This window comes from Hemicordylus capensis, chromosome 1 (assembly GCF_027244095.1).
Source record: "Hemicordylus capensis ecotype Gifberg chromosome 1, rHemCap1.1.pri, whole genome shotgun sequence".
Lineage (NCBI taxonomy): Eukaryota > Metazoa > Chordata > Lepidosauria > Squamata > Cordylidae > Hemicordylus > Hemicordylus capensis.
The window spans coordinates 264,209,378-264,236,189 of NC_069657.1; the positions used below are offsets into that span (position 1 = coordinate 264,209,378).

General features: G+C 45.2%; 1 protein-coding gene across 11 annotated transcripts in view; it reads left to right on the forward strand.

Annotated features, from left to right (window-relative positions):
• The window catches only part of RANBP17 (RAN binding protein 17), a 352,447-nt gene that overhangs the window by 39,785 nt on the left and 285,850 nt on the right, over positions 1-26,812 (forward strand). For all 11 annotated transcript variants that reach the window (XR_008313461.1, XR_008313459.1, XR_008313462.1 and 8 more), the window contains 3 exons: positions 517-710; positions 5,935-6,040; positions 24,507-24,642. Coding sequence is in view for 4 of the 11 variants with exons in the window: in XM_053284861.1 (XP_053140836.1) it covers positions 517-710; positions 5,935-6,040; positions 24,507-24,642 (436 nt within the window). In the remaining 7 variants the exon portion in view is untranslated. The remainder of the gene's footprint in view (positions 1-516; positions 711-5,934; positions 6,041-24,506; positions 24,643-26,812) is intronic.

A 26,812-nucleotide genomic window follows, 5' to 3' on the forward strand; every position in this document is an offset into this window, starting at 1 on the left:
TCAGATTTGATAATATACTGTATTTTTCATGTATACTTGGTTATCTTCTGTTAGAATAACTGCATTGATTACACTTATGACACTCGTATGAGGGAAATAATGCTACTGAAATCAGTTGACTCCAGCCTAAGATTGGGCTGCTTCTCAAGATGTATAATGTATATTTGTAAGATGATAATGGCAAGACCCCAGGTTGCAGTTGTTTCATTCCACAGTCTCTTTTGTTTTGGCTTTGAATTATTTATTATTATTATTATTATTATTATTATTATTATTATTATTATTATTAACATGTTATATCCCACACTTCCTCCAAGGAGCCCAGAGTGGTGTATTACATACTTAAGTTTATGCTCACAACAACCCTCTCTGCTGCCAAGATTTATATGATGGATTCCTATTTTTAGTTCTTAATTACTGACTTGAAAGTCTAAACCAAAATGCTTAAATTTATGCCAGAAGACCAAAGCAAAGTACAAAATGTGTGAATGGTTTTACATTTTATATGTATTATAGAGACGGTTTAGATGATCCTTTGGATGATACAGCCACAGTATTTCAGCAATTGGAGCAGCTATGCACAGTTAGCAGATGTGAATATGAAAAGACCTGTGCTCTTCTTGTACAGTTGTTTGACCAAAATGCACAAAACTATCAGAAGCTGTTGCAGTCTTCGAGTAGAAACCCCCTGGCAGTCTCAATTCAAGAAGGTTAGCATAATATATTTTCTCCTTTAATTGTCCATACAGTTGCCTTTTGGTCTAGCTCCATCTCCTCCTCCTCCTGAATAGGGATGTTCATGAGCCAGTTTGGCCCCTCCTCTGGGATGTGCCAAACCGGCTCGGGTGTCAGCGTTTGAATTGGCTCAGCGAGGCAGGGAGTGGTTCCCTTTAAAAAGCAAGTAAGCAGCTCCTTACCTGCTCGTCTCCCCTTCCCTGCTGCTCTTCTGGCACCATCGTCCACATTCCAAAAGGCTGTGTGGGTCTGCAGCACTGTTCCCTACGGCCTCTGGGCAACATCAGCACTCACGTGATAGGTGCCCATGCATGCCAGCAATTTCCGTGATCAGCAACACCATGCATGCAGACTGTATGCATGCCGACGACGCATGGAAGGTGCAGGGAACAGCCCCATAATCTTGTGCAGCCTTTTGGAGAGCGACATGGTGGGAATGAGCAGGTAAGGAGCTGCTTACCTGCTTTTGAAGGGAACCCCCCTGCTGCCAGCTGCCATGAGCTGTCATCCCTACTCTGAAGTGCTTTGCTGTTTTAGGGAGGAAATACAATAAGAAACTTAAGAGGGTAGAGAAGAATGTGTTTAGGAAACCTATGACTTTTCACCTAGGATAATTTTTCTGATACAAGTCTTTTAGTGTTGTTACACTTCAGATTTCATAGATCTTTTTGTGTGTGTGACATTAAAAATGCAGAAAGGAAAAATGTACTACAATTACAAAACCAAGAAACCATTATAAATGCTGATAGCAATATTATGATTTGATTTCTAAAATTCAACAAAAAGATCATCATACATTTGTAGAGTTCTCTTTTTTCCTTCCGTTCCTGTCAAATCATTTGTGTTTTTAATATTGATACTTGTAAGATGTATCATACTTTGGCAATCCATTCTTTAATTATGATAGTGGCCATCTTAGTTTCATTGCCATCCCTAATAATTCCAGCACTGAGTTTGCCTTTTTCACTGTTGTTGCTCACTGAGTTAACACTTTCAGTGAGCTGTTGCCTGAGTTAGTCACAGCTAATTCAAATGTACTCTGATGGAGTCTGAAGTTCGGATTTTTTGTCCTCTGTGTGCCTCATTTTGCTCTTATTTACATTGACACTTGTTTGCTGTTTTGCTAGCCATTCATTTGGTTTGGAGAGATCCTTCTGGAGATCTTCAGTCTGCTTTGATTTTAGCATCCTGAAAAATCTGCTGCAAACAATACTACCTCACTGCTCACCTTTGACTCCAAATTATTCGTGAACAAGCACCAGTTCCAGTACAAATCTTTGGAAGCCTCCATTGCTTACTCCTTCCTCCATTGTGAAAACTGTTCATTCCTGCGCTCTGTTTCCTGTTCTTTAACCAGTTATTGATCCATATGAGGATCTGTCCTCTAATCCGATCATTTACTTCATAACTTTTGGTGAATGACTTTAAAGCTTATTTAAGCTTTATGCTTAAACTATGAGGATCTCCACACAAGGAGTGTGGAGAGCTTTACCGGGCTCTGTGGGGAGAGCGGGCTTAGTCTGCTCTCCCCACAGATGAGCAGGGAGCCGTCCCTGGGTGGTCGTATAGGCCACCCACACAACTACAGGCTCTGTCACGGAGCTGGTAGGGGCGGCGGGGATTGAGGGCCACCATTCTAGGGAGACCCCCGAGGCCGGGAGGCTGCTTGTAGCCTCCCGGTCAGGGGTCTACTCATGTGTTGCCAAGGCACGGAGCTGCACCGTGGCAGCACACGATCTGCAAAATGGGATTAGCAGAGCACTCACTAACCTCGTTTAACGGGGAGGGGACTTAAGCTGGCTAACCTCTGGGAGCCACATGGCTCCTGGTGGTTCCCACGACTGCAGGAAAACGGGCTGGGCTCCCTTAGCCCGCTTTCCTGCGGTCGTGAGAATAGCCTCAATATGTTTGTTGACACTCTCAAAGAATTCTAAAAGGTTGGTGAGGTAGATCTTCACTTTCCAGAAGCCATGCTGATTTATCTTCCAGAAGTCTTATACTGTGTGTTTATCTATGGCTGCAATCCTATGCATACTTGCCTGGAAGCAAGATTTACTGAACATAGTGGCCTAAATTCTGAGTAAACATGTATGCAACTCTGTACTGAGTCAGACCATTGGTCTCTCTTGCCCCATACTGTCTGCTCTGATGGTCCTGGCTTTCCAGGCTTTCAAGCAGAATTGCTCTTTTCCAAAACCTGCTACCTAAGACCAGTTAACTAAAGGTGCAGTGCTCTTCAGCTGAATTCTACCCCTTCACTCCTACTGGTTTGTGTCTGACAGGTGCAAAATTTAGCGAAATCTGAGGCAACAGTCAAGTCAAAGATGCCTCTGACAATAATTGGATGAGCTGCTGTGATGTTATGGAATGTTAATGTTCAATACACATTCTAACTGATCAGGCAAAGATGTAGACTAATGTAGCTGTCCTTTTGTATAAAATTTGAAATAAATAGGCACATATTGCAGATAGAGGGCTATAAACTCTCTGAACTACAGTTAAAGGAAGGGAGACGTGTTAATGATTGTGTGGCTTTGGTCACTATGTAGTGCCACCACATATGCTGCTCTGCATGGATTCAGTAGGTGGTCTTGAATAAGCCATTGCATCTGAGCCTCAACCCCTCAACTGTAATATGGGCATGCAAATACACAGGGTTGCTGCATAGTTTATTGAAGCGATGCATTTCCATACATTCATTATTTAGAAATGCATAGTTGTTGTTGCTGGCTCCACTTTTTAAAGGTGATAGCTGTTCAGCATTTCAAGAAAATTGAGGACACCAAATGCTTTGTAACCCAAGCTGTGCATCTGATCAGGGTGGAGTAGTTAGTTGTTATAAGAGAACTTTTGTAGGTCAGTATTTTTGAATCTCTTTTGCAGTGAATATTGGCATTCTTTTATATTTGTACTACTCTTTACATAATATTCAATTTCTTTTCTGCAGACTAAACATTTCTGTTAGCAGAGAACAATAAATGTTACCTCCCCTAGTTATACACACTTTAATTTAGATGTTTAATGGCTTTTAATGTTACAAAACAAGTTAATATAATATTAAGACCTCATTTTATTATATTGTCTTGCTCTCTGTATCGATTATGATGCAGTCATGGTTTACTAAAACAATAATCCCCAAGAAATGGGTCATTAACAGTAGTTAACGATTACTTGTGATCTATAGTAATGACTGATTTCTTTGGGATTATTGCTGTTATAAAACATAATTACAGATTATTATAGCAATAATTATTTTGGTAAAGAAAAAATATTCTCCTTAAGCAGCTGCAAAAGCAACAATACTGAATGTCTTGAACAGAGGAAGGAAGGAAGAGAATTGTGATGGGAATTGAATTCCGTTTTCCATGGTTAGGGACCGAGTCGAGATCATTAGCAGAATTCCCCAGGTGCAGATAGAGGCACTTCTGAGTTTAATCTTAAATTTTGAGGAGATTATCAATCCATGTTATAGCTTCATAAGTTTCAGTCTTGCCAATATTCATTCAGATAGGATGGTCCTTAAAATTGTTAAATTGTACTTAATTATGTACTATTGATTTTTTTACAATGAGCACTTGACTGCAAAACCTACTTTAAGGAAAATGGCCAAATATTTAAGGCCTTTTGAGACAGTGAAATTAGAGAGTTCTTCAAAATAGAGAGCTCTGGTTTGTTTAATTAATGTCCAATACTTAGACTCCCTTTTCAGTAGCTCAAAGCAGATAACAATAAATCACAGACCCATTATAAAATAAATAATAATACTAATAACTAGGTCAAAACAGTATAGTAACAAAAGTCATTGTCTAAATGCCTGTGCGAAAGGAAGGTTTCACAACCTTTTAAAAACTCTAATATGGATGTCAACTTCCTAACCTCCTCAGGCAGAGCATTCCACAGTTTCGGAGCCAACACAGTGCAGGCCCTGCTGTTAACTATTACTATTCTAATATGGTGTTAGGATGGAATAGTGAGTTGTGCTTGCAGGTACCCCCCCCTTCATTAATATAGCTGCTGAGAGGGCCCTGATTAGCAACTAGACTGCAGTGTACAGGGCAGTGGCATAGTGAGCTTGAAAGCAGCCCGGGTGCAAACTCTGGAGCAGCCTTCCACCCTTTCGCTGGTCACTTTTCTCCCTCCATTCGTTGCTGTGCTTTGCTCCCCCCTCCCTTTGCTAGCCACTACTTACTCTCCTGCCCGCTCACCCAGGTTTTTGTTTTGTGGAGTTGGGGCAAGAAAGCGCCGGCACTGGGGATAAGCAATGTACGAGGTGAGGCAGCAAGTCGTGCCCAGTAGCGGCGGAGGCATGCCTGCACTACAGCCAGCCAGCTCCAGACTGGCCCCTTTGCTTGCCAGCTTGTGGTGCGCAGTGGCGTTGCCCATCCCCGGCAGGGTGCTCCTGCTGTTTTCCAGGCCTAGCCGTTGGCCCGGCTGGAGCACTGCGCTGGGGATGGGGATGGGCAGTGCTGCTGTGCGCAATTCGAGCTGGCCAGTGGGGGAAGAGAGATGGGGGAGGTGAATGAGGCGGCCCCTGTGAGGATGAGGGGGCTCTGGGAGGCAGAGCAGCATGGGTTCCTCGGACATGTCCACTCTACTGAAGCTCTGCCCCTGGTACAGGAAGGGAACCTTCTCATGTTTCCCTTTTATCTCACACTCTTAATGAAAGCTGGCTGTAATCCTTTGCAGGGAGTGTGGAAGCTTCCATTGGCACCAATTGACTGTCCTCATCAGGACTGTGGCACAAGGTTAAATGCCCCCTTCCCATGTGCCATCTTCCCAATCCTGATCAGGGCCTCTGGTGGCTGCTATTTTATTGAAGGGGGGAGGGGGGCGTAACACCCAAGCACAAATGATGCATTTAGAGTCTTATTAACCCTTCGAATGTTGACATTTGTTAGTAAGGCCAACCACCTACCAGATTTCATTCTCATTTACCTGTACTTCCCTTTGTCGTAGATGACAAAGCAATGTGGCATGGGTATGAAGGTTGGATACAAACTTTTTATCATTGCAGTTCACCATTTTATGACAAAAACTACCAAATGTCTTCATTGAATTATCTGATTTCTCCTTCATTTCCATAGTTTAGCAGTAAACGTTAGCATTCACCAGAACAAGCTGGTAAATGTTCCAATACTTAATGGAATTGTAACCTAAATTCTTGTTTGTTTGTTTTTTCTCTCCCACCCATAATTCTAGGACGCTTGGCATGGCTTGTGTATCTTGTTGGGACTGTTGTAGGAGGAAGATTAACTTATACTAGTACTGATGAACACGATGCTATGGATGGTGAATTATCCTGTCGGTAAGTATAGTATTACCCCTATACAAATTTAAAAAGGTGTCTTTGAGTGAAAACTGCTATGCATAATATAAAACATTTTATATCTTGGATTAGTAGCTAGCCCTTTAAAATTACCTTGCTAAGGTCTGATACTTCATTAGCAGAATTATATTGGGGAAGGATACTTAAGCAGTCCAAGTAGTATGCTTTTATTTTATTAATTCTTGTTAGGAAACTCAAAACAACCAGCAGATGAAAGATGCAATACAAGATTGTAGCAAAACAATATGATAGAATCCATTATCATTCCTGAAAGGCTGTTTTTAAAAAGCCAGATCATTAGCTAGTGCCAGAAGGCATATAATGGCAAGGCCATATGGACCTCCTTGGTGAGGGTTTCAGCACTCTGGCAGCACAACTGTAAAGCCCTGATCCTTCTGCCCAACCTGCTCACATTTAGCTTCTGAGTGGATCTAAAGCAAGACCTAGGGTTTTGAATAGAGTGCATGTGAGGGCACATATGGAAGAAGGTGGCCCTTACCCGCATGGTTTCTGCAAAGGTAAATCTTGCCTCACCAATCTTTTGGAGTTCTTTTGAGTGTCAAAAGGTGTGCGGATAAAGGTGATCTACTTGACATAGTATACCTGGACTTTCAAAAAGCTTTTGACAAAGTTCCTCATCAAATACTCTTGAGAAAACTTAGCAGTCTTGGGATAAGGGGACAGGTTCAAGTGTGGATTGGTAACAGGTTGAAGGACAGGGAACAGGGTAGGGATAAAAGGACAGTTTTCACAAAGGAGGGAAGTAGGAAGTGGGATCTCCCAGGAATCTGTACCGGGACTGGGCCTTTTAAATTTATTCATAAATGATCTAGAAGTAGGGGCAAGCATTGAGGTGGCCAAATTTGCAGATGACACCAAACTATTTAGGGTAGTGAAATCCAAAAGAGATTGTGAGGAGCTCCAAAACGATCTCTCCAAATTGGGGGAAAGGGTGACAAAATGGCAAATGTGGTTATCACGTGTAAAGTGATGCATACTGCGGCAAAAACCAATTTCACATATACGCTGATGGGATCTGAGCTGTCAGTGACTGACCAAGAGAGAGGACTTGGGATTGTGCTGGACAGTGTTGAAAATGTCGACTCAATGGGTGTTGAATGTGTTGACTCAATGGGCGGCAGCTGTGAAAAAGGCCAATTCCATGTTTAGAATCATTTGGAAGGGGATTGAAAATAAAACTGCTAATATTATAATACCCTTATGCAAAACTATGGTGCGGCCACATTTAAGTACTGCATACTGTTCTGGTTACCATACCCCAGAAAGGACATTATAGAACTGGAGAAGGTGCAGAAGATGGCAACCAAGATGATCAGAGGACTAGAGCACCTTCCTTACAAGGTAAGGCTACAACACTTGCAGCTTTTTAGTTTAGAAAAAAGACAACTGAGGGGAGATGATAGAGGTCTATAAAATAATGCAAAGTGTGGAGAGAGATATGTTTTTCTCCCCCTCTAGAACCACTAGAACCAAGGGTCATCTGATTAAACTGGCTGCGAAGAAATTTAGGACCACCGAACGGAAGTACTTTTTCACACAATGCATAATCAACTTGTGGAATTCACCACAGGATATGGTGACTGCCAGCAGCCTGGAAGGCTTTAAGAGGAGTTTAAATTCATGGAGGACAGGTCTTTAGGCCACTTACAGCCTTGGGGGCAAAATGCTTCTAATTGCCAATTGCAGGGGAGCAACAGCAGGAGAGAGGGCATACCACCTCTTGCCTATGGGCTTCTCAGAGGCATCTGGTGGGCCACTGTATGAAACAGATATGTTCTTCTTCAGGAAGGAGTGCTCTCGGTGCACTCCTAATCGCTGCTGCCACCTGAGCATCTACCAGTAATGGATCAAGGAGTAAGCCTGCAACAAGGGGAGTGCAACCTCATTCAACACAGGCTGTACGCTTCACCTGGGCCCATTTTAGTCCTACTTCCAGTCTTGCTTTGAAACTGAAGCAGCCTTGTTTGCTCTGATTCAGGGCTGCACAACTCTGACCCTCCAGGTGTTGTTGAACTGTATCTCCTATCATCCCTGACTACTGGTCACTGTGGCTGGGGATGATGGCAGTTGTAATTCAACAACAGCTGAAGGGCCAGAGTTGTGCAGCCCTGCTCTACTTGATGATCAGTGCTGAACTGAACAGAGGGAGTGTGTCCCTGTTGGTTCTGTTGGGCCTCTCAGTGGCTTTCAGTGCCATCTGTTATGGCATCCTTCTGGATAGCCTGGCTGGGATGGGGTTGGGGGTACAATTTTATAGTGGCCTCACTCCTTCCTGACTGTTAGGTTTCAGAAGGTGGTGTTGGGGGTTTCATGCTCAACTCCATGACCTTTGGCTTACGATGTTCCTCAGGGATTTATTTATTCCCCTATGATGTTTAACATCTACATGAAACCATTAGGAGGGATATTCATGGGGTTTGGTGTGGGCTGTGTGTGGTTGACATCCAATTGTATATCTCGCTACCATTCCCAGCTGGAGGGGCTGTGAATGTTCCAAATCGGTGCCTGGAGTTGGGCTGGATTAGAGTAAATAAACTGAAATTAAATCCAGACAAGACCTTGAATCTCCTGTTCAGGAGGAGAACAGCCCTAGCAATGGCAGATCAGCCTGATCTGGGTTGAGATCCGTCGATACCCATAAGAATGGGTTCTGCGCCTGCGCAGGAGTCACGCGGTAGCCATGCCTGAGCTTGTCGAAGTGCTGAAGCCACACCCCTACGCTGAGCGTTCTATATAAGGTGTGCCTTTGGCGCGAAGTCCCTCAGTTCTTTTCCGACCGCCTTTGCGTTTGGACCTCGGTCTGCCGTCTCAGTTGTCGGAAAGTTCCTCTCTTCTCATCAAAAAGTTCATCCTTAATTAACTGATTTCTTGGATTTGACTGCGGATTGGAAAGCGACTTTGTTTGGATTTGACTCGGACCGGCTACTCGATATTTCCTGGCTCTTGACGCGGACTGGCTTACAACGATTCCCGGACTTCGACCTAAGCACGGACTTGACTACGGACTAAAGATGGCGGAGGAGAAAAAATCTTTTAAATGGTGTGAAGGCTGCAGGGCGAAACTCCCCTCCAAGGACCTTCACGACCTTTGCTTATTATGCCTCGGTGAGGAGCACAATGTCTCCTCTTGCAAGATCTGCCTTTCCTTCTCGAAACAAACGAGAAAAAACCGAGCGCTGCTGGGATCGCCCACTGACACCTCCTCTTCTCTCCCCTTCCCAGCCAGCGGAGGTAGGTTCCTCACCATCGGCCATTCTGTCCCAGCCATCCATCAGGCTGGCCAGCCATGCCCCCGCATGGCACCATATAACATCAGACAGATGGGTCCTGAAAATTGTGAGCTTCGGCTATGCACTCGAATTCAAGACCGTTCCTCGGTTTACGGGGATAAGGTTCACTCCTTCGTCGGACCTCCTGCAGGAAGAGGTGAGGGATCTTCTTCACAAGGGGGCTATAGCCCCGGTGTCGTGGGCAAACAGGCAAGACAGTTTCTACTCCCGTTACTTCCAAATTCCCAAACGGGATGGGGGTATCCGGCCCATCATGGATCTCCGTCGCCTGAACAAATTCATTTGCGTCTGCAAATTCCGCATGATGGCGTTGCAGCACATCCTACCTCTCCTCCAAGGAGAACAGTGGCTTGCAACGCTGGACCTCAAGGACGCTTATTTTCATATAAGTATTCGACCATGTCATCAAAAGTATCTACGTTTCACCGTCGGGCAGGAAGTGTACCAATACAATGTATTGCCCTTCGGACTGTCTACCGTACCGAGAGTTTACAAAATGCATGGCTGTGGTGATTGCGCACATGTATACCAAAGGGATCTCTATCTATCCATACCTGGACAACTGGCTTATGGCAGCAAAGACCAAAGAAGAGTTGCTTTTGCATGTCCGTTATGTGATAGATCTTCTCCACAATCTAGGTGTTCAAATCAATTGGAAAAAGTCACATCTACAACCAGTCCCAGTGATCTCCTATATAGGGGCAATTCTGGATACCAGAGTACAGAAAGCGTTCTTGCCAGAAGACAGATTCAGGTGTATTCGGGACCTGGTGCAGCTTTTCCAGCAGCAACCCACCCAACCAGCCCGTGCCATCCAACGCCTGTTAGGACTGATGGCATCATGCAATGCGGTCATACACTTTGCACGCCTAAAAATGTGGAAGCTTCAACTGTGGTTCCTCTCTGTCTTTCACCCATACAGGGACAGCCAGGAAAGACGCTTGATGGTGCCTCCACAAGTGCTTCGTTCACTGATATGGTGGACTCGACAAGACAATCTGTTCAGTGGGGTACCCTTTCAAAATCCCTCACCCACTGTCTGGTTGACCACAGATGCGTCTCTACAAGGTTGGGGTGCCCATTGCAATGGCCACAAGATCCTGGGCAGATGGTCCCCTCAACGAGCCCTACTGCACATAAATTTCTTAGAGCTACTGGCAGTTTTTCTGGCTCTGAGGGCTTTTCTTCCAATCTTACAAGACCAGATTGTTCAAGTCCAACTCGACAACATGACCGCACAAGCGTACATCAACCGTCAGGGCGGGCCTGTGTTTCGGAGCCTGTGTGCCCTCAGCGTCCAACTATGGCACTGGTGCATTCAACACCATGTTGCCCCTGTAGCGGTACACATCAAGGGCCTGGAAAACGTGTTGGCAGATGACCTCAGTCGAGTCTTCTTGAAAGATCGCCAACACGAATGGGAACTGCATTCAGAGGTCCTGTCCCCGCTTTTCAACCGGTGGATGTCACCCTCCATAGATCTCTTTGCTTGCTCCACGAATGCAAAATGTTCCCGTTACTGTTCGAGAGCGGGCCATGATGCTCATTCGCTGGGGGATGCTTTTCAACTGGACTGGTCCAGAGAAACCCCGTACATGTTTCCCCCGCTCCCCCTCGTACCCAGAGTGGTGGCACGCCTTCTGTCACAACCGACCAGCGGGATCTTGGTAACACCATGGTGGCCAAGACAAGCTTGGTTTCCACAGCTACGCAGACTGTCCAAGAACTGTTACCACCACCTGCCTCAACGCCAAGATCTCCTGACGCAGGACGGAGGCCAGATCCTACACCCAGACGTACTCACTCTACATCTGACTGCCTGGCGGATAATCTCCTAAAGCGTGTTCTGCTTAACCAACGGAAGGCATCCACACGTAAGAATTATCAGAGCAAGTGGCGCCGTTTTAAGATATATGCAAGGTCAAGGGGTTTTCTGCCCAGGCAGGCTTCAGTCCAGGAAGTCTTGCGTTACCTAACAACACTGAAAACACAAGGTCTCGCAAATATCTCCCTTAGAGTCCATCTGGCTGCCCTCTCTGCACAACACCCGGGCAGTGATGGAAAGACTTTATTCTCCCATCCTTTGAGTAAGGCTTTTCTAAAAGGACTCTCGAATGTGTACCCACCAGTTAGGCCTCCGGTGGAACCCTGGAGCTTATCTCTGGTGCTCTCATCCCTCACTCAACCACCTTTCGAGCCCATGGCCACATGTTCATTGAAACTGGTCTCCTGGAAGACTGCTTTTTTGATAGCAATTACTACGGCTAGACGTGTCGGTGAGCTCACAGCACTCAGGGTAGACTCACCTTACACTATCTTTTATCCTGACAAAGTCCGGATACGCCTGGATCCTTCCTTTTTGCCTAAAGTGGTGTCTTCCTTCCACCTCAACCAAGATATCATTCTGCCTACGTTTTTCAGGCTTCCTTCTACTGCCTTAGAGAGATCATTACACACTATGGATGTGCGACGGGCTCTGCTATTCTATATGTCCCGAACACAAGACTTTAGAGATTCCAACCGTCTCTTCGTGTCATACCAGGGCTCTTCCAAAGGGTCCCCAATCTCCAGACAGCGATTGTCAAGGTGGTTAGTGCAGGTCATATTGTTCACGTACAAACTGCAAAACAAAACACCTCCTGAAGCTATAAGGGCCCATTCCATTAGGTCCCACGCTTCCTCGGCTGCACACCTAGCAGGGGTTTCTTTCACGGACATCTGCAAAGCAGCTACATGGTCCTCTGAGTCCCCATTTGTTAAACACTATGCCATAGATGTACGTTCTGCTGCGGAGGCTTCCTTCGGGAGGAGCGTCTTAAAAAGGGTGCTGCCTTGATTTCTACTGCTCCCCTCCTCCTTTTTGGAGCTTGCTAGACACCCATTCTTATGGGTATCGACAGATCTCGACCCAGATAAACAGGTTGCTTACCTGTAACTGATGATCTGGTAGAGATCCGTCGATATCCATAAGACCCTCCCGACCTCCCCTCTGCAGTAGGACTACCTTTATGTGCATTTAGGTGTGCAGCCCTTTGCATCGTCCTTTTTTGAGCACTTACCTTGGATGAACTCACCTTCGTCGTCTGGATGGTTGTCCTCCACGGCGGTTGTCCAAGAACTGAGGGACTTCGCGCCAAAGGCACGCCTTATATAGAACGCTCAGCGTAGGGGCGTGGCTTCGGCGCTTCAACAAGCTCAGGCATGGCTACCGCGTGACTCCTGCGCAGGCGCAGAACCCATTCTTATGGATATCGACGGATCTCTACCAGATCATCAGTTACAGGTAAGCAACCTGTTTTTCTGGATGGGGTTGTACTCCTGTTGGAAGACCAGTTCACAATCTAGAAGTGCTCCTGGACTTCGCTTTGCTGCTAGCTAGCTGCTGTGGCTAGGAGGCATTCACCCAGCTTTGGCTGTTGTGGCAACTGTCTCAGTTTTGGCTCAGGTGAATGCCTCCATGGTGATCCACACCCTTGTCTCCTCTCAAACTGAAGATCCTATGGAAAACACAACTGGCATAGAAAACCTGTCAACATCAGAAGAGTTGGCATTTCCCCCTGTCTGGGGAAGGGTCCACCAAAACCAGAAGTTGCATCAGCGCAGTGACATTTTTTCTGGGTTCGGCAGCACACATTGTCAAAGCAGCAGTCAGATCAGCAGCAGACTTCTTGTGGAATGAACTCTCGAGAGAGTAGGAAGAACAGGAGTTCACACTGGACTGAGGGTTAGGGTGTACATTTAGGAACCCAGACAGGACAGGTTGAGGAGAAGCTTTGAGCAGTTGATGGGTTGGATCTTCCAGGACAGGGGGACAACCAGTGAAAACAGCCATAATGGGAGGAGGAGGTGATGAACAAGCTCTCTCTCCTCTCTGAGGTTTCAGGGGGAGGCAGAGTTTTAGAAGTAGTAAGAGTTTTGAAGTTGCTAAGCACTCAAATCACATTGCTCATTTGTTCTATGAGTTGCACTGGTTTCTAGTAGGCTTCTGGGTACATTCAAGGTGCTGGTTATTTATATATCTTTCAAAACCCTAAGTGGCCTAGGAAGATATCTGAAGGACTGCCTCATCTCACATCTATTTGTGCAGCCTATAAGATCTTTTAGGGAGGCTGTTCTTTGTGTCCCTCCTTCACTGGGTTGGTAATGACATGAGATCATGCCCTCTCTGTAGTTGCCCCACTCTGGATAAGAACATAACAGCCCTGCTGGATCAGACTCAAGGCCCATCTAGTCCAGCATCCTGTTTCACACAGTGACCCACCAGATGCCGCTGGAAGCCTACAGGCAGGAGTTGAGGGCATGCCCTCTCTCCTGCTGTTACTCCCGGAACTGGTACTCAGAGGCATCCTGCCTTTAAGGCTTGAGGTGGCCTATAGCCCTCCAACTAGTAGCCGTTGATAGACCTCTCCTCCACGAAGTTATTCAAACCCCATTTAAAGCCATCCAGGTTGTTGGCTGTCACCACATCTTGTGGCAGAAAATTCCACAAGTTGATTATGCATTGTGTGAAAAAGTAGCTCTGTTTGATGGTCCTAAATTTCCTGGCAATCAATTTCATGTGATGACCCCTGGTGCTATTGTTATGAGAGAGGGAGAAGAATTTCTCTCTATCCACTTTCTTCTCACCATGCATGATTTTATAGACCACTATCATGTCTTCCCGCAGTCGTATTTTTTCCTAAACTAAAAAGCCCTAGGTGTTGTAGCCTTATAAGAAAGGTGCACTAGGCCCCTGATCATCTTGGTTACCATCTTCTGCACCTTTTCCAGTTCGACAATGTCCTTTTTTAGATGTGGTGACCAGAATTGTACATAGTACTCCAGGTGTGGCCGCACCCTAGTTTTGTATAAGGGCATTATACTATTAGCAGCTTTATTTTCAATCCCCTTCCTAATGAACCTAGCATGGAATTGGCCTTTTCCACAGCAGCCGCACATTGAGTCGACACTTTCAACGAGCTGTCCACCCTGACCCCAAGGTCCCTCTCCTGGTCAGTCACCCAACAGCTCAGATCCCATCAGCGTATACTTGAAGTTGGGGTTTTTACGTCCCAATGTGCATCACTTTACACTTGTCAAAACTGAACTGCATTTTCCATTTTGTCGACCACTCACTCAGTTTGGAAAGATCCTTTTGTATCTCCTCACAATCTGTTTTGGATTTCACTACCCGAAAGAGTTTGGTATCATCTGCAAAGGCCACCTCGCTGCTTGGCCCTACTTCTAGATCATTTATGAATAAATTAAAAAGCACTGGTCCCAGTACAGATCCCTGGGGGACCTAACTTCTTTCTTCCCTCCATTGTGAAAACTCCATTTATCCCTACCTTCTGTTTCCTGCCCTTCAACCAGTTAGCAATCCACACATGTCCCCTTATCCCATAACTACTAAGTTTTCTCAAGAGTCTTTGATGAGGAACCTTGTTGAAAGCTTTTTGGAAGTCCAGGTATACTATGTCAACTGGATCACCTTGATCCACACACTTGTTGACACTCTCAAAGAACTCCAAAAGGTTTCTGTGAGGCAAGATTTACCTTTCCAGAAGCCATGCTGGTTCTCTCCCAGCAGGGCCTGTTCTTCTATGTGCTTTACAATTTTATCCTTGAGGATGCTTTCCATCAATTTGCTTGGAATGGATGTTAAGCTAACCGGCCTGTAATTTCCCGGATCGCCCCTGGATCTCTTTTTGCAAATCGGTGTTAGATTTGCTACTTCCAATCCTACGGTACAGAGGCTGATTACAGGGATAAGTTATATATTTTAGCAAGGAGATCGGCCATTTCACATTTGAGTTCTTTGAGGACTCTTTGATGGATGCCATCCGGCCCTGATGATTTGCTAGTTTCAGATTTTCCAGACAGTTTAGAACATCATCTCTTGTCACTTCTATCTGACTCAATTCTTTAGCCTCCATTTTTGTCAGAGTTTGTGTTCCTTTCTGTTCTCTTCATTGGGACAGGCCTTCCAATTTTGGAAGGAAGTCTTCTTCCATTTTATGGCTTCCTTGACTGTACCTGTTAGCCATGCTGGCATCCTCCTGGACTTAGTGGTACCTTTCCTCCTTTTGAGTATACAATCTAACTGGGCTTCTAGTATTGTGGTTTTGATAAATTCCATGCGTTCTGGAGCAAAGTGATTCTCCTGATTTTTCCCTTTCAGCTTTCTTTTCACCATACTCCTCATTTTGGAGAAGTTTCCTCTTCTGAAATCCAAAGTGTCTGTGTTAGACTTTCTTCGTGATTCTCTACCCACATGTATGCTGAATTTGATGGCACTATGGTCACTGTTCCCTAAAGGGTTGATGACACTGACATCCCACACCAGGTCCTGAGTACCACTCAGGATTAAGTCCAAGGTCACCTTCTCTCTGGTTGGTTCCAAGACCCAACTGTTCTAGGGCACAGTCATTCAGCATATCTAGAAATTTGTCCTCTGTCATTACCTGATTGTGAATTTACCCCGTCTATGTGTGGGTAATTGAAGTCACCCATTATTATAGCCCTGCCTCTCCTTGACGCCTCCCTGATTTCTTGCTGCAAGTCCCCGTCATTGTCAGCATTTTGATCTGGAGGGCGATAGCACATCCCCAGTAGCACGTTTCCTTTCAGGCCTTGTATTGTCACCCACAGGGTTTCTGTGGAGGACTCCAGTCCACCTAGGTTTTCTAACTTGTTAGATTGTATCCCTTCTTTAACATACAGTGCTACTCCACCTCCAAGGTGCCCCTTCCTGTCCTTTCTATAGAATTTATATCCAGGGATAACTGTGCCCCACTGGTTCTCACTGTTCCACCATGTTTCTGTTATGCCCACTATACCTATTTCTGTGTTAGCAACAAAGCATTCGAGCTCACCCTTCTTGGCTCGGAGGCTTCTGGTATTGGCATATAAGCACCTATATGCTGAATCTCTTCCCTGGTGTCTGCTATCTTTCTTTTGACTATTTGACCAGCTGGCACAGCCTTCTGTCTTCTCTTTATGTGGTTCTGCTCTGTCCCCTTCTGTTTTATCTGAATCCTTTGCACCCTCACACTTTAAAGGATGGCTTTTGCCAAACGGGATACTGCCCAGCTCCCGTCGGCTGTTACCCAGGCGTCATGTTAAAAGCTGCTCTGCAACCTTTTTGATTTTAAGCGCCAGCAGTCTGGTTCCTTCTTGGTTCAAGTGCAGCCCGTCCCTTTTGTACAGGCCTTGCTTGCCCCAAAATGTATCCCAGTGCCTAACAAATCTAAACCCCTCCTCCCAGTGCCAGCATCTCATCCACGCATTGAAACCCCTCAGCTCTGCCTGTGTCACTGTACCTGTGAATAGAACAGGTAGCATTTCTGATAATGCTACCTTGGGGGTCCTGGACTTCAATAAGCTACCTATCAGCCTACATTTGGCTTCCAGGACCTCCCAACTACATTTACCCACATTGTTGGTGCCAACGTGCTCCATGACAGCTTTCTCTTCCCCAGCCCTGCTTAACAGCCTATCTATACGCTGCATGATGTTCACAGCCTTCGCACCAGGCATGCAAGTCACTGTGCGGTCAACACGCGGGTCACAAACCTATCTCTCTATACCTCTAATGATCAAATCACCCACTACAAGGAGGCCCCCACCCCCCGGAGGAGTATCCCATGTGTGAGAGGATATGGGCTCATCTTCCACGGAAGGGGTCCCTTCTAAAGCAGCGTTTCCCTCTTCCTCAGACCGTTGTCCTCCTTTCCCGAGACCTTAATTCTCCCCGACAGCAGAGGAGCTATCAGCCCTGGAGTGGGATGCCTCTACCACATCCCTGAAGATCTCGTCTACATGCCTCTCTTTCTCTCTGAGCTTCTTCAGATCCGCCACCTTGGTCTCGAGAGAACGAACTTATTCCCTGAGGGCCAGGAGCTCCTTGCACCAAGCACACACCCATGACATGAGAGGAGAGCTGGTCTTGTGGTAGCAAGCATGACTTGTCCCCATAGCTAAGCAGGGTCTGCCCTGGTTGCATATGAATGGGAGACTTGATGTGTGAGCACTGCAAGATATTCCCCTCGGGATTAAACCGCTCTAGGAAGAGCAGAAGGTTTCAAGTTCCCTCCCTGGCTTCTCCAAGATAGGGCTGCGAGAGATTCCTGCCTGCAACCTTGGAGAAGCCGCTGCCGGTCTGTGAAGACAATACTGAGCTAGATAGACCAATGGTCTGACTCAGTATATGGCAGTTTCCTATGTTCCTATGACTTCTGCCCATGGGGCACATAGTCATACATGTGGCACTCTGTGCAATACACTGGGAAGAGCCCCCTCCCCTGCTGACTTTCTATCTTCATACTGTTTTTGTTGGCTGTTTACAGTATTTAGAGATAGTTTATCAGAAGGATAGGTCTCAGCTGTAATGGTCAGCTATTAACTGTCCAAACAGCCTTTCTCAAGAATATGAGGGAGAGATCAGTAATTCTATGAGGAAGGGATTTGTATTTACCTTCTCTTCTCCACCGGGCTCCTTGTGATCACAGGGGCTTGTTCCAGGCTCCCCCGCACACTTCCCGCAAAACTCCAATGTCCTGTTTGCTATACCTGTTGGCTATACTCTCGGGCCCTCACCTCTTATGTAGAGAGTAGGCTTCAAACTGAGACACAGGATGTGGCTCAAAGGTATGTGGGGCCACCACAGCCCTAACTGATTCCACCCCTTCCAGGCAGGGACAAACACTGGAGTTTGCTAGCCCTGGCAAATAACACACAGGCAGACTAGGAGTTATCTCTTAAAGAGAAACCAGCCCCTCAAAATCTCCCCTCCTCCTGTTAGTTAGTTTGAAAGGGGGAAAGGCTAGATGTTGTTCTTTTTAGAAAAGCTTGCTCACCTCCTGAAGCTGCTGCTGATCTTCCCAGAGTAGGCTTCAAAAGGGATCTCCCTCCCTTCTGAGATGCACTTGGCACCTTCCCTGTCTCTATTTAGGCACAGGCTGAAGGCAATTCTCTTTACACATGTATCTTTAAATGGATCTTGGGCTGCGTGATTATAACTTGTCATAACCTGCTTCCCTTTCCTTTCAGGATTGATCTTTGTGTTCAGTTTTATAATTGCTACTTTTTTTGCTATTTTAATTTGTTGCTTTAATGCCATTGCTGTTAGCTGCTGCTAAATCCCGTTTTGCGAAGGAAGTAGGATATATATTTTTTTGAAAACAAATAACCTTGGATTAACTGATCCACTGACTCTTTTGTCTAGATCATTTTCCAGTTGGTTCTCCTACATCCAGTCCCTTCCTGTTATCAAACAGTGGTTTAGGTTTTCTCCTGGCTCCCTAAGATCTGATAAAAACAAAAAGTTGATTTGGGTGCCAGTGTACTGAATGACACACATGAAGGCAAAGACCAGTTTTTCAGCTGCTATTGCGCAAACTACTTGTAAACGTTGGACATACAGCTCCAGTTGTGTATTAAGACCCTCAGAACTATCTACCTAGATTGAACCAAGGGTCCAAATAGTCCAGCATTCTGTCCCCCGCATAGGCCAACCTGGGCATTAAATAAGTCTCTTGTCTAGTATTTGCCCACCTCATCCAGCAAGCAGACGCACATTGCCTAAACAGGGAGGTTCTGCTTGGCTTGTCTAACTAGTGTCCAAATCTTTCACAGATTTGTTGGAACTTAAAAAAAAACAAAAAACTAAACTACTGGCCATCACTGAATATTGTAGTAATGAATTCCATAAGCTTTTTGGGTCAGCAGATACCAGACAACCATAAGGTGCTGTTGCTGACAGGGTCTTTAATATGGTGGTTGCAGTTTGGCGAAGGGGACCTTAAAGGTCATTTGTCTAAGGCGGGGATTCCCAACCTGTGGTACTCCAGATGTTGCTGAACTGTAACTCCCATCACCCCCAGCTACAATTTATTGTGGCTGGGGATGATGAGAGTTGTAGTTAAGTAATGTCTGGTGTACCACAGGTTGGGAACCCCTGTTCTAAAGTGAAGACAAGATTGCCATCGAATGTGCATGTTTCCACAGCTTAGTATGATGCACTGCAGTAATGTACACATCTCTATGTATTTTGCCCGATATGTTTCTGGACAAAATACAAAGTGCTGGTTGTTGCCTTTAAAGCCCTGAATAGCTTAGGTCCAGATTATCTTAGAGAGCGCCGCCTTCTGTATGATGCCCACTGCACATTAAGGTCATCTGAGGTCTGTCTCCGGTTACCACTAGTATGTCTGGTGGCGACTTGGAACCGGGCCTTCACTGTTGCTGCTCCTGGGCTGTGGAACGCAGTCCCAGCAGAAATCCATAGTTTGAATTCATTGTTGTCCTTCAGGAGAGCCCTTAAAACCTATTTGTTTGTCTGGCCTCCCAGGGTTTTTAAACTGCTTTTAAATGTTCTTAATTTTTAAAATGATTTTAAACTGTGTTTAAATTTGTTTTTATATTGATTCTTTTAAATGATTGTGGGGTTTTGTCTGTTGTGCGCAGCCCAGAGACTTTGGATGATAAAAATGTAGTAAATAAATAAATATAGAGGCAGGTCTAACGATCAAAGGGACCCGCCTGGGGAGGTTGAGCGGGGAGAACGGGCTTAGCCCGCTCTCCCCGTAGATGACTAGCCAATCTGCTCTGGGCGGCCGCAACGGCTGCCCACACAACTGCCGGCTCTGTTACGGAGCTGGCCGGGGCTGGGTAGTTTGGGGGCTGCGCGGCCCACGGAAGCTTCAGTATGCCATGCGCAAGCGCTCAGGGCATACTAGAGAGACCCTCGAGCTGGGATGCTGCTTTTAAGCCTCCTGGCCGGTGATCTTCTCATGAGTAGCCGCAGCTACTCTCAGTTTAAGGGGAGGGTTACTTTAGCGGGTTACCCGCTCAGGAACCACTGGGCTTGCAGCCGAGCCCAGTGGTTCACACGATGGGATGAAATCGGGCTAGCGGAGGCTAGCCCAATTTCATCCCATTGTGTGAATAGCCTCATATGCACTCTGTGGAAATACTGGTTTGTGGCCAATTTAGTCATACACATATTATAAACAACAAACAGAAATAGTTGGACAAAGCATTCAGTTTCCAGGCTAAACTAGCAAGCATAAACAAACTAGTGCATGCAGAGCCTCAAAAGTGAGCTGGGTCAGAGATCTGTAGACTAGATAATTCAAAATAACATTGCCATTGTAGGTACAGAGACTGTTCTTTCTCCATCCACAGTGAATAGATAGTGGGCTGAAACCAACTTTGATTTGTTTGATGGTAGAGGATGCTTCAGCAAATTTCAGCCTCATCGTCATCTTGCTACCTGCCCTTTTGGGTGGAATTGGGTGGCCTAAGCCTGCAGGCCAATATGTGGAGAACTAAATTTGCCCTGGAGGAGCAAGAGTGTCCACTGGCTATCCACTTACCTTTTAGGGTCTATTCTCTGTTTCCTTTCCAGTGTGTGGCAGAAGGGCTTTGAGCTATGTGGGGCTGGAATAGGGACTGCATAGTCCAAGTTTGTGGGAAATGGCAGCTGCATGTGTGAGTGTGGGTCTTCTACAGCCACCTACCTACTTCTGTGGCTCCTTCTAATGCAGAGAGGGGCACTACATTTGCTCAAGCTGTTGAAGGACAATCTTCTGAAGTGAAAGTAATTAGTTCCATCTTTCTAGAGAACTCTTTGGCATGATCCAGGTTCACTTTCAAAGTGGGAAGGTGAAATGGAGAAAACAGAATACACCTAGCTGCCTGCTTGCAAATAGTACTCCTTAAAAGTAGATGTGATAGGATGCCTGAAGGTTTGGCTTGTAGGAGTATTAAGATGGGGCCATGAATGACTATACCAGGAATTAAACCTCAGATGAGTGCTCCATAATTTAGGAGCGTGAGGAGGGATGTATCTGGAGTGTGGAGCTCAGTTTTGAGGTTCAGTTCTGTTGACCAGGCAAGGGCAGAAGACCATGTTGCAAGTGTTTGCAACTTGGCCTGTCCAGTGTGGTGGCATCATGCTAATTGCTAATTGCAGGCCTTGGTGCAAGGTCCAGCTTTAGCCTCATCACTTCTTGTTCAAATGCCCAGGTCCCCTAATGGGAAGCCCTGCCGTCACTTTCTTTTTGTGATTGGATAAACAGAGAAAAGCTTAAAAAAAATAAATCATAAGAGGTCTGAACTGACACTGCAGATACTGATTTGAACCTGAGGATATTTGAGAACATCTCTATGTTAATCAGAGCTATAGGCCTATGATCTAACAATCTGGCTGTGCTCATCCTTGCAGACCTAAAGCTCCTAACTTCCAGTATGGTAGTCAGACTGAATCAGTGGCTGTGGTTAGTGCCCCCTCCCAACTCTAAACTCTCCCTGGTTTCTCAGGTTGAGGCAGTGGCCAGGGGTGCTTTCTATCAGCTCTGGCTGATACACCAGCTGCGCCCTTTTCTCGAGATCAATGACCTCAAAACAGTGGCACATCCATTGGTAACCAGGTTGGTCTCTGGGTCATCTCGGAGAGACCATGTTACTCCTTTACTGATGGAGCTACACTGGTTGCCAATAGGTTCCCGGACAAAATACAAAGTGCTAGTTATAACTTATAAAGCCCTAAATGGCTTAGGCCGTGGGTATTTAAGAGCGTCTTCTTCACTACGAACCCTACCGCCTATTGAGGTTATCTGAGGAGGTCCGTCTCCAGTTACCGCCAACTCGTTTGGTGGCTACACAGAGACGGGCCTTCTCGGTTGCTTCCCCGAGATTGTGGAATGTGCTCCCTGCTGAGATATGATCCTCCCCATCTCTGGCAATTTTCAAAAAACACCTGAAAACCCATCTTTTCACCCAAGCTTTCTCAGCTTTCTAAATTTTTTTGGTTTTAATCTCTGGTTTATTTTTAAATTGTTAAAATTGTTTTAAGTTTTTTGTATATGTTTTTAACTGGTTTTATGCTATTGTTAACCGCCCAGAGATGAAAGTTTGGGGCGGTGTACAAATTTGATAAATAAATAAATAAACTGATAGTTCTTTCTTATCATGTGGAAAGTCAAACAGACCATTCTGGAGATAATCTCTGTTGAAAACAAGAAAGAGGAGGAAAAGGGCTCTTTCGACAACCCCAAAGGGCTAGTTCAGATAGTACTTCCCTGGCCTGCTTCGTTAAAAAGCAGCATGTTGAGTGTGTGCCTGTTATGAAGTGTTTCACAATGTCTTAATGTTCTCTGGGCACATTGTGTGTGTGTGTGTGTGTGTGTGTGTGTGTGTGTGTGTGTGTGAGAGAGAGAGAGAGAATCATGAACATACAATAGAGGAACCACCAGGAGGACATCAGGATATTGCGAAAAATGTCATGATAGGCATTCACTTGGCATGTCCTCCTTCTAATCACACGGGCTGGCATTAGGTATCGTTTGAACCAGCCCAAAGAGGAGAAGCAACCATTTGCACAGTTTTTTATTCTTGCACTTAGCCGGTTAGAGTCAAGCTTGGAGACTTCAGGTCCTGATTCATGGGATCTTATTGCCAGAAACCCGCTATTCAAGACATGGAGTAAACACTGACTCATAAACTGGTTATAACTTAATGCATCAATACTATTAAGAACATAGGAAGCTGCCTTATACTGAGTCAAACCATTAGTTCATCCAGCTTAGCATCATTTACACTGACTGACAGCGGCTCTCCAAGGTTCCTGACAGGAGTCTTGCTGTCATGTGCAACGAATCCTGTGTCACTCTTTGGTGGTATTCCTGTGCAGTTCCACATTGAAAGCATTTATTGAGATCCTGTCTTCAGTAAAGTTTTTCTTCCTGCTTGGGCTGTGAACACATGGTTGAAGTAATCAATATGAAGGCAAACTGGCTAGCAGGCACAATTAGTTGAAGTGGATCTCTTCTCCCTTCCCTCTTCCAGCAGTTGACACAAAAGATGAAAATGATAGTTGACCTGATCACCACCACTGAGAACTTAGATTCTTCCAAGACCCAAAGCTTAAGGACTGAAGTGCTGCAGTAGCTGGGGAGGTTCCTTACACATTCCTTCCAGGGGCGGAACCACCATTGGGCCAATGGGTGCAAAGAACCCAGGCCGCCAATGGAAAAGGCTGCTGAAGCCCTGTGGCTCAGGCTCCGGAGGAGCCCAGAGCGAACTCCCCCATCCTATGCCCGGGCAGTCAAGAGTCTGGGCAAACTCTGTGCCAGTTATTTCAGGCAGAATCGACTGTATGATAGAACGTTTTCCCCTTCCTCTCCCTCTCTGGAGAGAGAGAAAGTGGAAAATGTCCTATCAGGCAGCTGACGCTGCCTGAACTGATGAGCTGAGAGCATATTTGGGCTCTCAGCAGCCCAGACCACGCCCCCTTTATGTGTGATGTCACACACACAGGGGGCGTGGCCTGGGCTGCCAAGTACCGAATGAGCGCTCCCAGAGAGGGAGAAGAAGGGGAAAACGTTCTATCGGGCAGTCGGCACTGCCTGAAATAACTGGCAGCAGAGTTCACCCGGGCTCTCGGCTGCCTGGGCGTGGGAGGGGGGAGCTTGCTCTGGGCTCCTCTGGAGCCCGAGCCACACCCCCATGCGCGTGACGTCATGCATATGGGCGTATTTGGAGGGGCCGCCGAGCGGGGCTGGACCCAGGCCGCCACTCGGCTGGCTCCGCAGCTGATTCTTTCCATTGGCTCTAACTAGATCACAGCAAAATACAAGATAGAAATAAATGGAAGTCATTCAGATTGCCTCACATTGACCAAAAAAGTAATAATTTGCCCATTTGCTATCCCAACAGGGTTTTCCATGGAAGCTCCTGGCCCACTTGGTCATACCTACATCCAAAGTATTTCAGCTGCCAGCTTAGAAACTGAGAAGCATCTGTTTAGAGATTCAAGGCTAGTGCAACAAATGAAAATAACACGTACTCTCATTCTTAAAAGCTGGACAGCATTTTAGCTTCTAAATGTATTTTGTATTTCACAGTCCATTGCCTTCTAGCCCTAATACAATATTGGTTTTAGAAATACCTTTGATTTAAAGTCTTTTTTGTTAAACAGTGCATGGTAGTACTGAATAGGCAGTAGTAGCTTTTAAGAATGTGTGGAGAAAGGATGTTTTGCTACTTTAAACTCTTCTTAAGATCGTTATGGTGCTTCTCTGCCACATAATATATACATGGTTTGGAATGTCAACATTTTAAAAAGTCTTATGGATTTTCACTTATTTCAGAGTCTTTCAGCTAATTTCTTTGATGGATGCCCAGTTACCACGCTGTAGTAATGAGAAAGTAGAACTTGCAGTACTCTGGTTTTTGGATCAGTTCCGTAAAACGTATGTAGGGGATCAACTCCAACGCACCTCAAAGGTAGGTGTTTTCCTTCAGCTACTCCTACGATTCTGTTTTAAGCAGAGATGATGGTGTGTGTGTCTGAGAGAGGGAGAGAGAGGGAAAACTGAAAGTGTTCATCCTGATTCAGAGACCTGTATGTACCTGAATATTCATTCCAATTGAGGGAGCTGATCTACGCGTACAAATGTGTTGTGTTCATTGAAAGGAATGGGAAACTCTTTGGGTGGAGGAGCATCAAACACATGTTGAAGTTGCTGCTCATGGAACAGATTGCTGTATTGGTATGATTAGCCTGTGGTTGAGTATGCTGGAGTGACAATGTTTCTGTCTCTTGACATCTTTTGTGTATTTGCAGTCTAGTTCATTTCAGCATGCCATATGCAAGAACTTCATATTTTCAACTGTTATATTCATTAAACAGTTTGAGATTACATTGCATTTTGTCTTTTCCTTCAAACATTTAACAGGGTTTGCTATATTGTATTATATTTCACAGCTGGGTATGCAAGATTTATTCTTTTAATAGTTCTGTCCTTTTGACAGTTACTCCTTTATGCACTTCCTACTGTATTTCTCACATTACTTGGCTCTTTCTGCATTTTAAATAGAGAGGAGGGGAAAATAAAATGCATTCTTGAAGAAAAAAGTAGTTAATTCACCCTAACTTTAGGGGATAGTCATAATATAGACATTATAAAGAGCTCACCAGTTAGATGAGATCAGTTGATCTTGAGAAATATTGAAAGAATCTTTTCTTTGAGCTCCAAGCAAATTTTGTAGCAAGATGTCTACAAGATGTAGGTCTGTCATTGGTCTGCTTACCAGAAAGCAGAATCTTGAGATTCCCCCGTCCCCTTTCTTTGGGTGTACATCATATCTTTAGGATTACTTTAATGACTTCTCACATTAATAGCAAAAACCAAGTTGTGTACTATGTACATTCTTTCCCACCCCCACCACACCTCCCGTTTCTTAAGTACATAAGAACAGCCTTGCTGGATCAGGCCCAAGGCCCATCTAGTCCAGCATCCTGCTTCATACAGTGGCCCACCAGATGCCTCTGGGAAGCCCACAGGCAAGAGCTGAGGGTGTGCCCTCTCCCCTGCAACTGATATTTAAAGGCATCTTGCCTCTGAGGCCCATAGCCCTCATACTAGTAGCCATTGATAGAACTGCCCCTCATGAATTTATCTAAACCCCTCTTAAAGCCATCCAAGCTGTTGGCTGTCACCACATCTTGTGGCAGAGAATTTCATAGGTTAATTATGTGCTGTGTAAAACAGTACTTCCTTTTGTCAATCCTAAATTTCTTGGCAATCAGTTTCATGGGATCACCCCTGGTTTTAGTGTTATACGAGAGGGATAAACATTTCTCTCTATCAGCTTTCTCCACACCATGAATGATTTTATAGACCTCTATCATGTCTCCCCTCTGTCTTTTTTTCTAAACTAAAAATCCCCAGGTGTTGTAGCCTTGCCTCATAACGAAATGATACAACATATCATTTATGTTGTGGATAAATAGGTCCATCTTCCTCTTTAAGTCAATGGTAAAAACTTTTTCATCACTTAGTTGATGAAGACTAGGCTGTAATCCAGATGTTTTACTTTGTCAAGCTTTGACTTCTTGTCTGTAGCTAATAGTGCTGTCACCTGCTGTAAATATATTGTGAAAGAACACTTTAGGCAACTCATGGTTATAGGTTTTGTGAGAAACTGTCTTGTAATAAGTCAGACCAATTGTCCACCATGCTGTGTTGGATCTCCAGATTCACATTCTCAATTTCTGGGGACACCAACCCTGCTGTTTCAGTTCTTTTGGGGGCATGTTGTAGTTTCTTAAAATGTCATTTTAAAAGCCAGGTCCCCCCCCCCCAACAAAGTATGCAGGTTTGTTTGAGACAAATATTCTTGTGTAGCAAGAAAAGAACGTTCATGAGTTTTAGTAGAATGAAACTTTTATGAATCAACAGGCTCAGACTGCACGAGAAATAAAAAAGACTTAGTGATTTACCTGTGTTAAAGCTACAGAGCTCTTAAATTAGTTGTATTTTTTAATTACCTTATTGGGGTGGGAGGAGCTGACAAAATGTAGTCACATATGGAGGTCTTTTGTAGGATCATCAAATAAGTTGTCTTCTCCAGTGTTGTAATTTAGCAGGGCACTAACTCAGGTCTAGCAAGT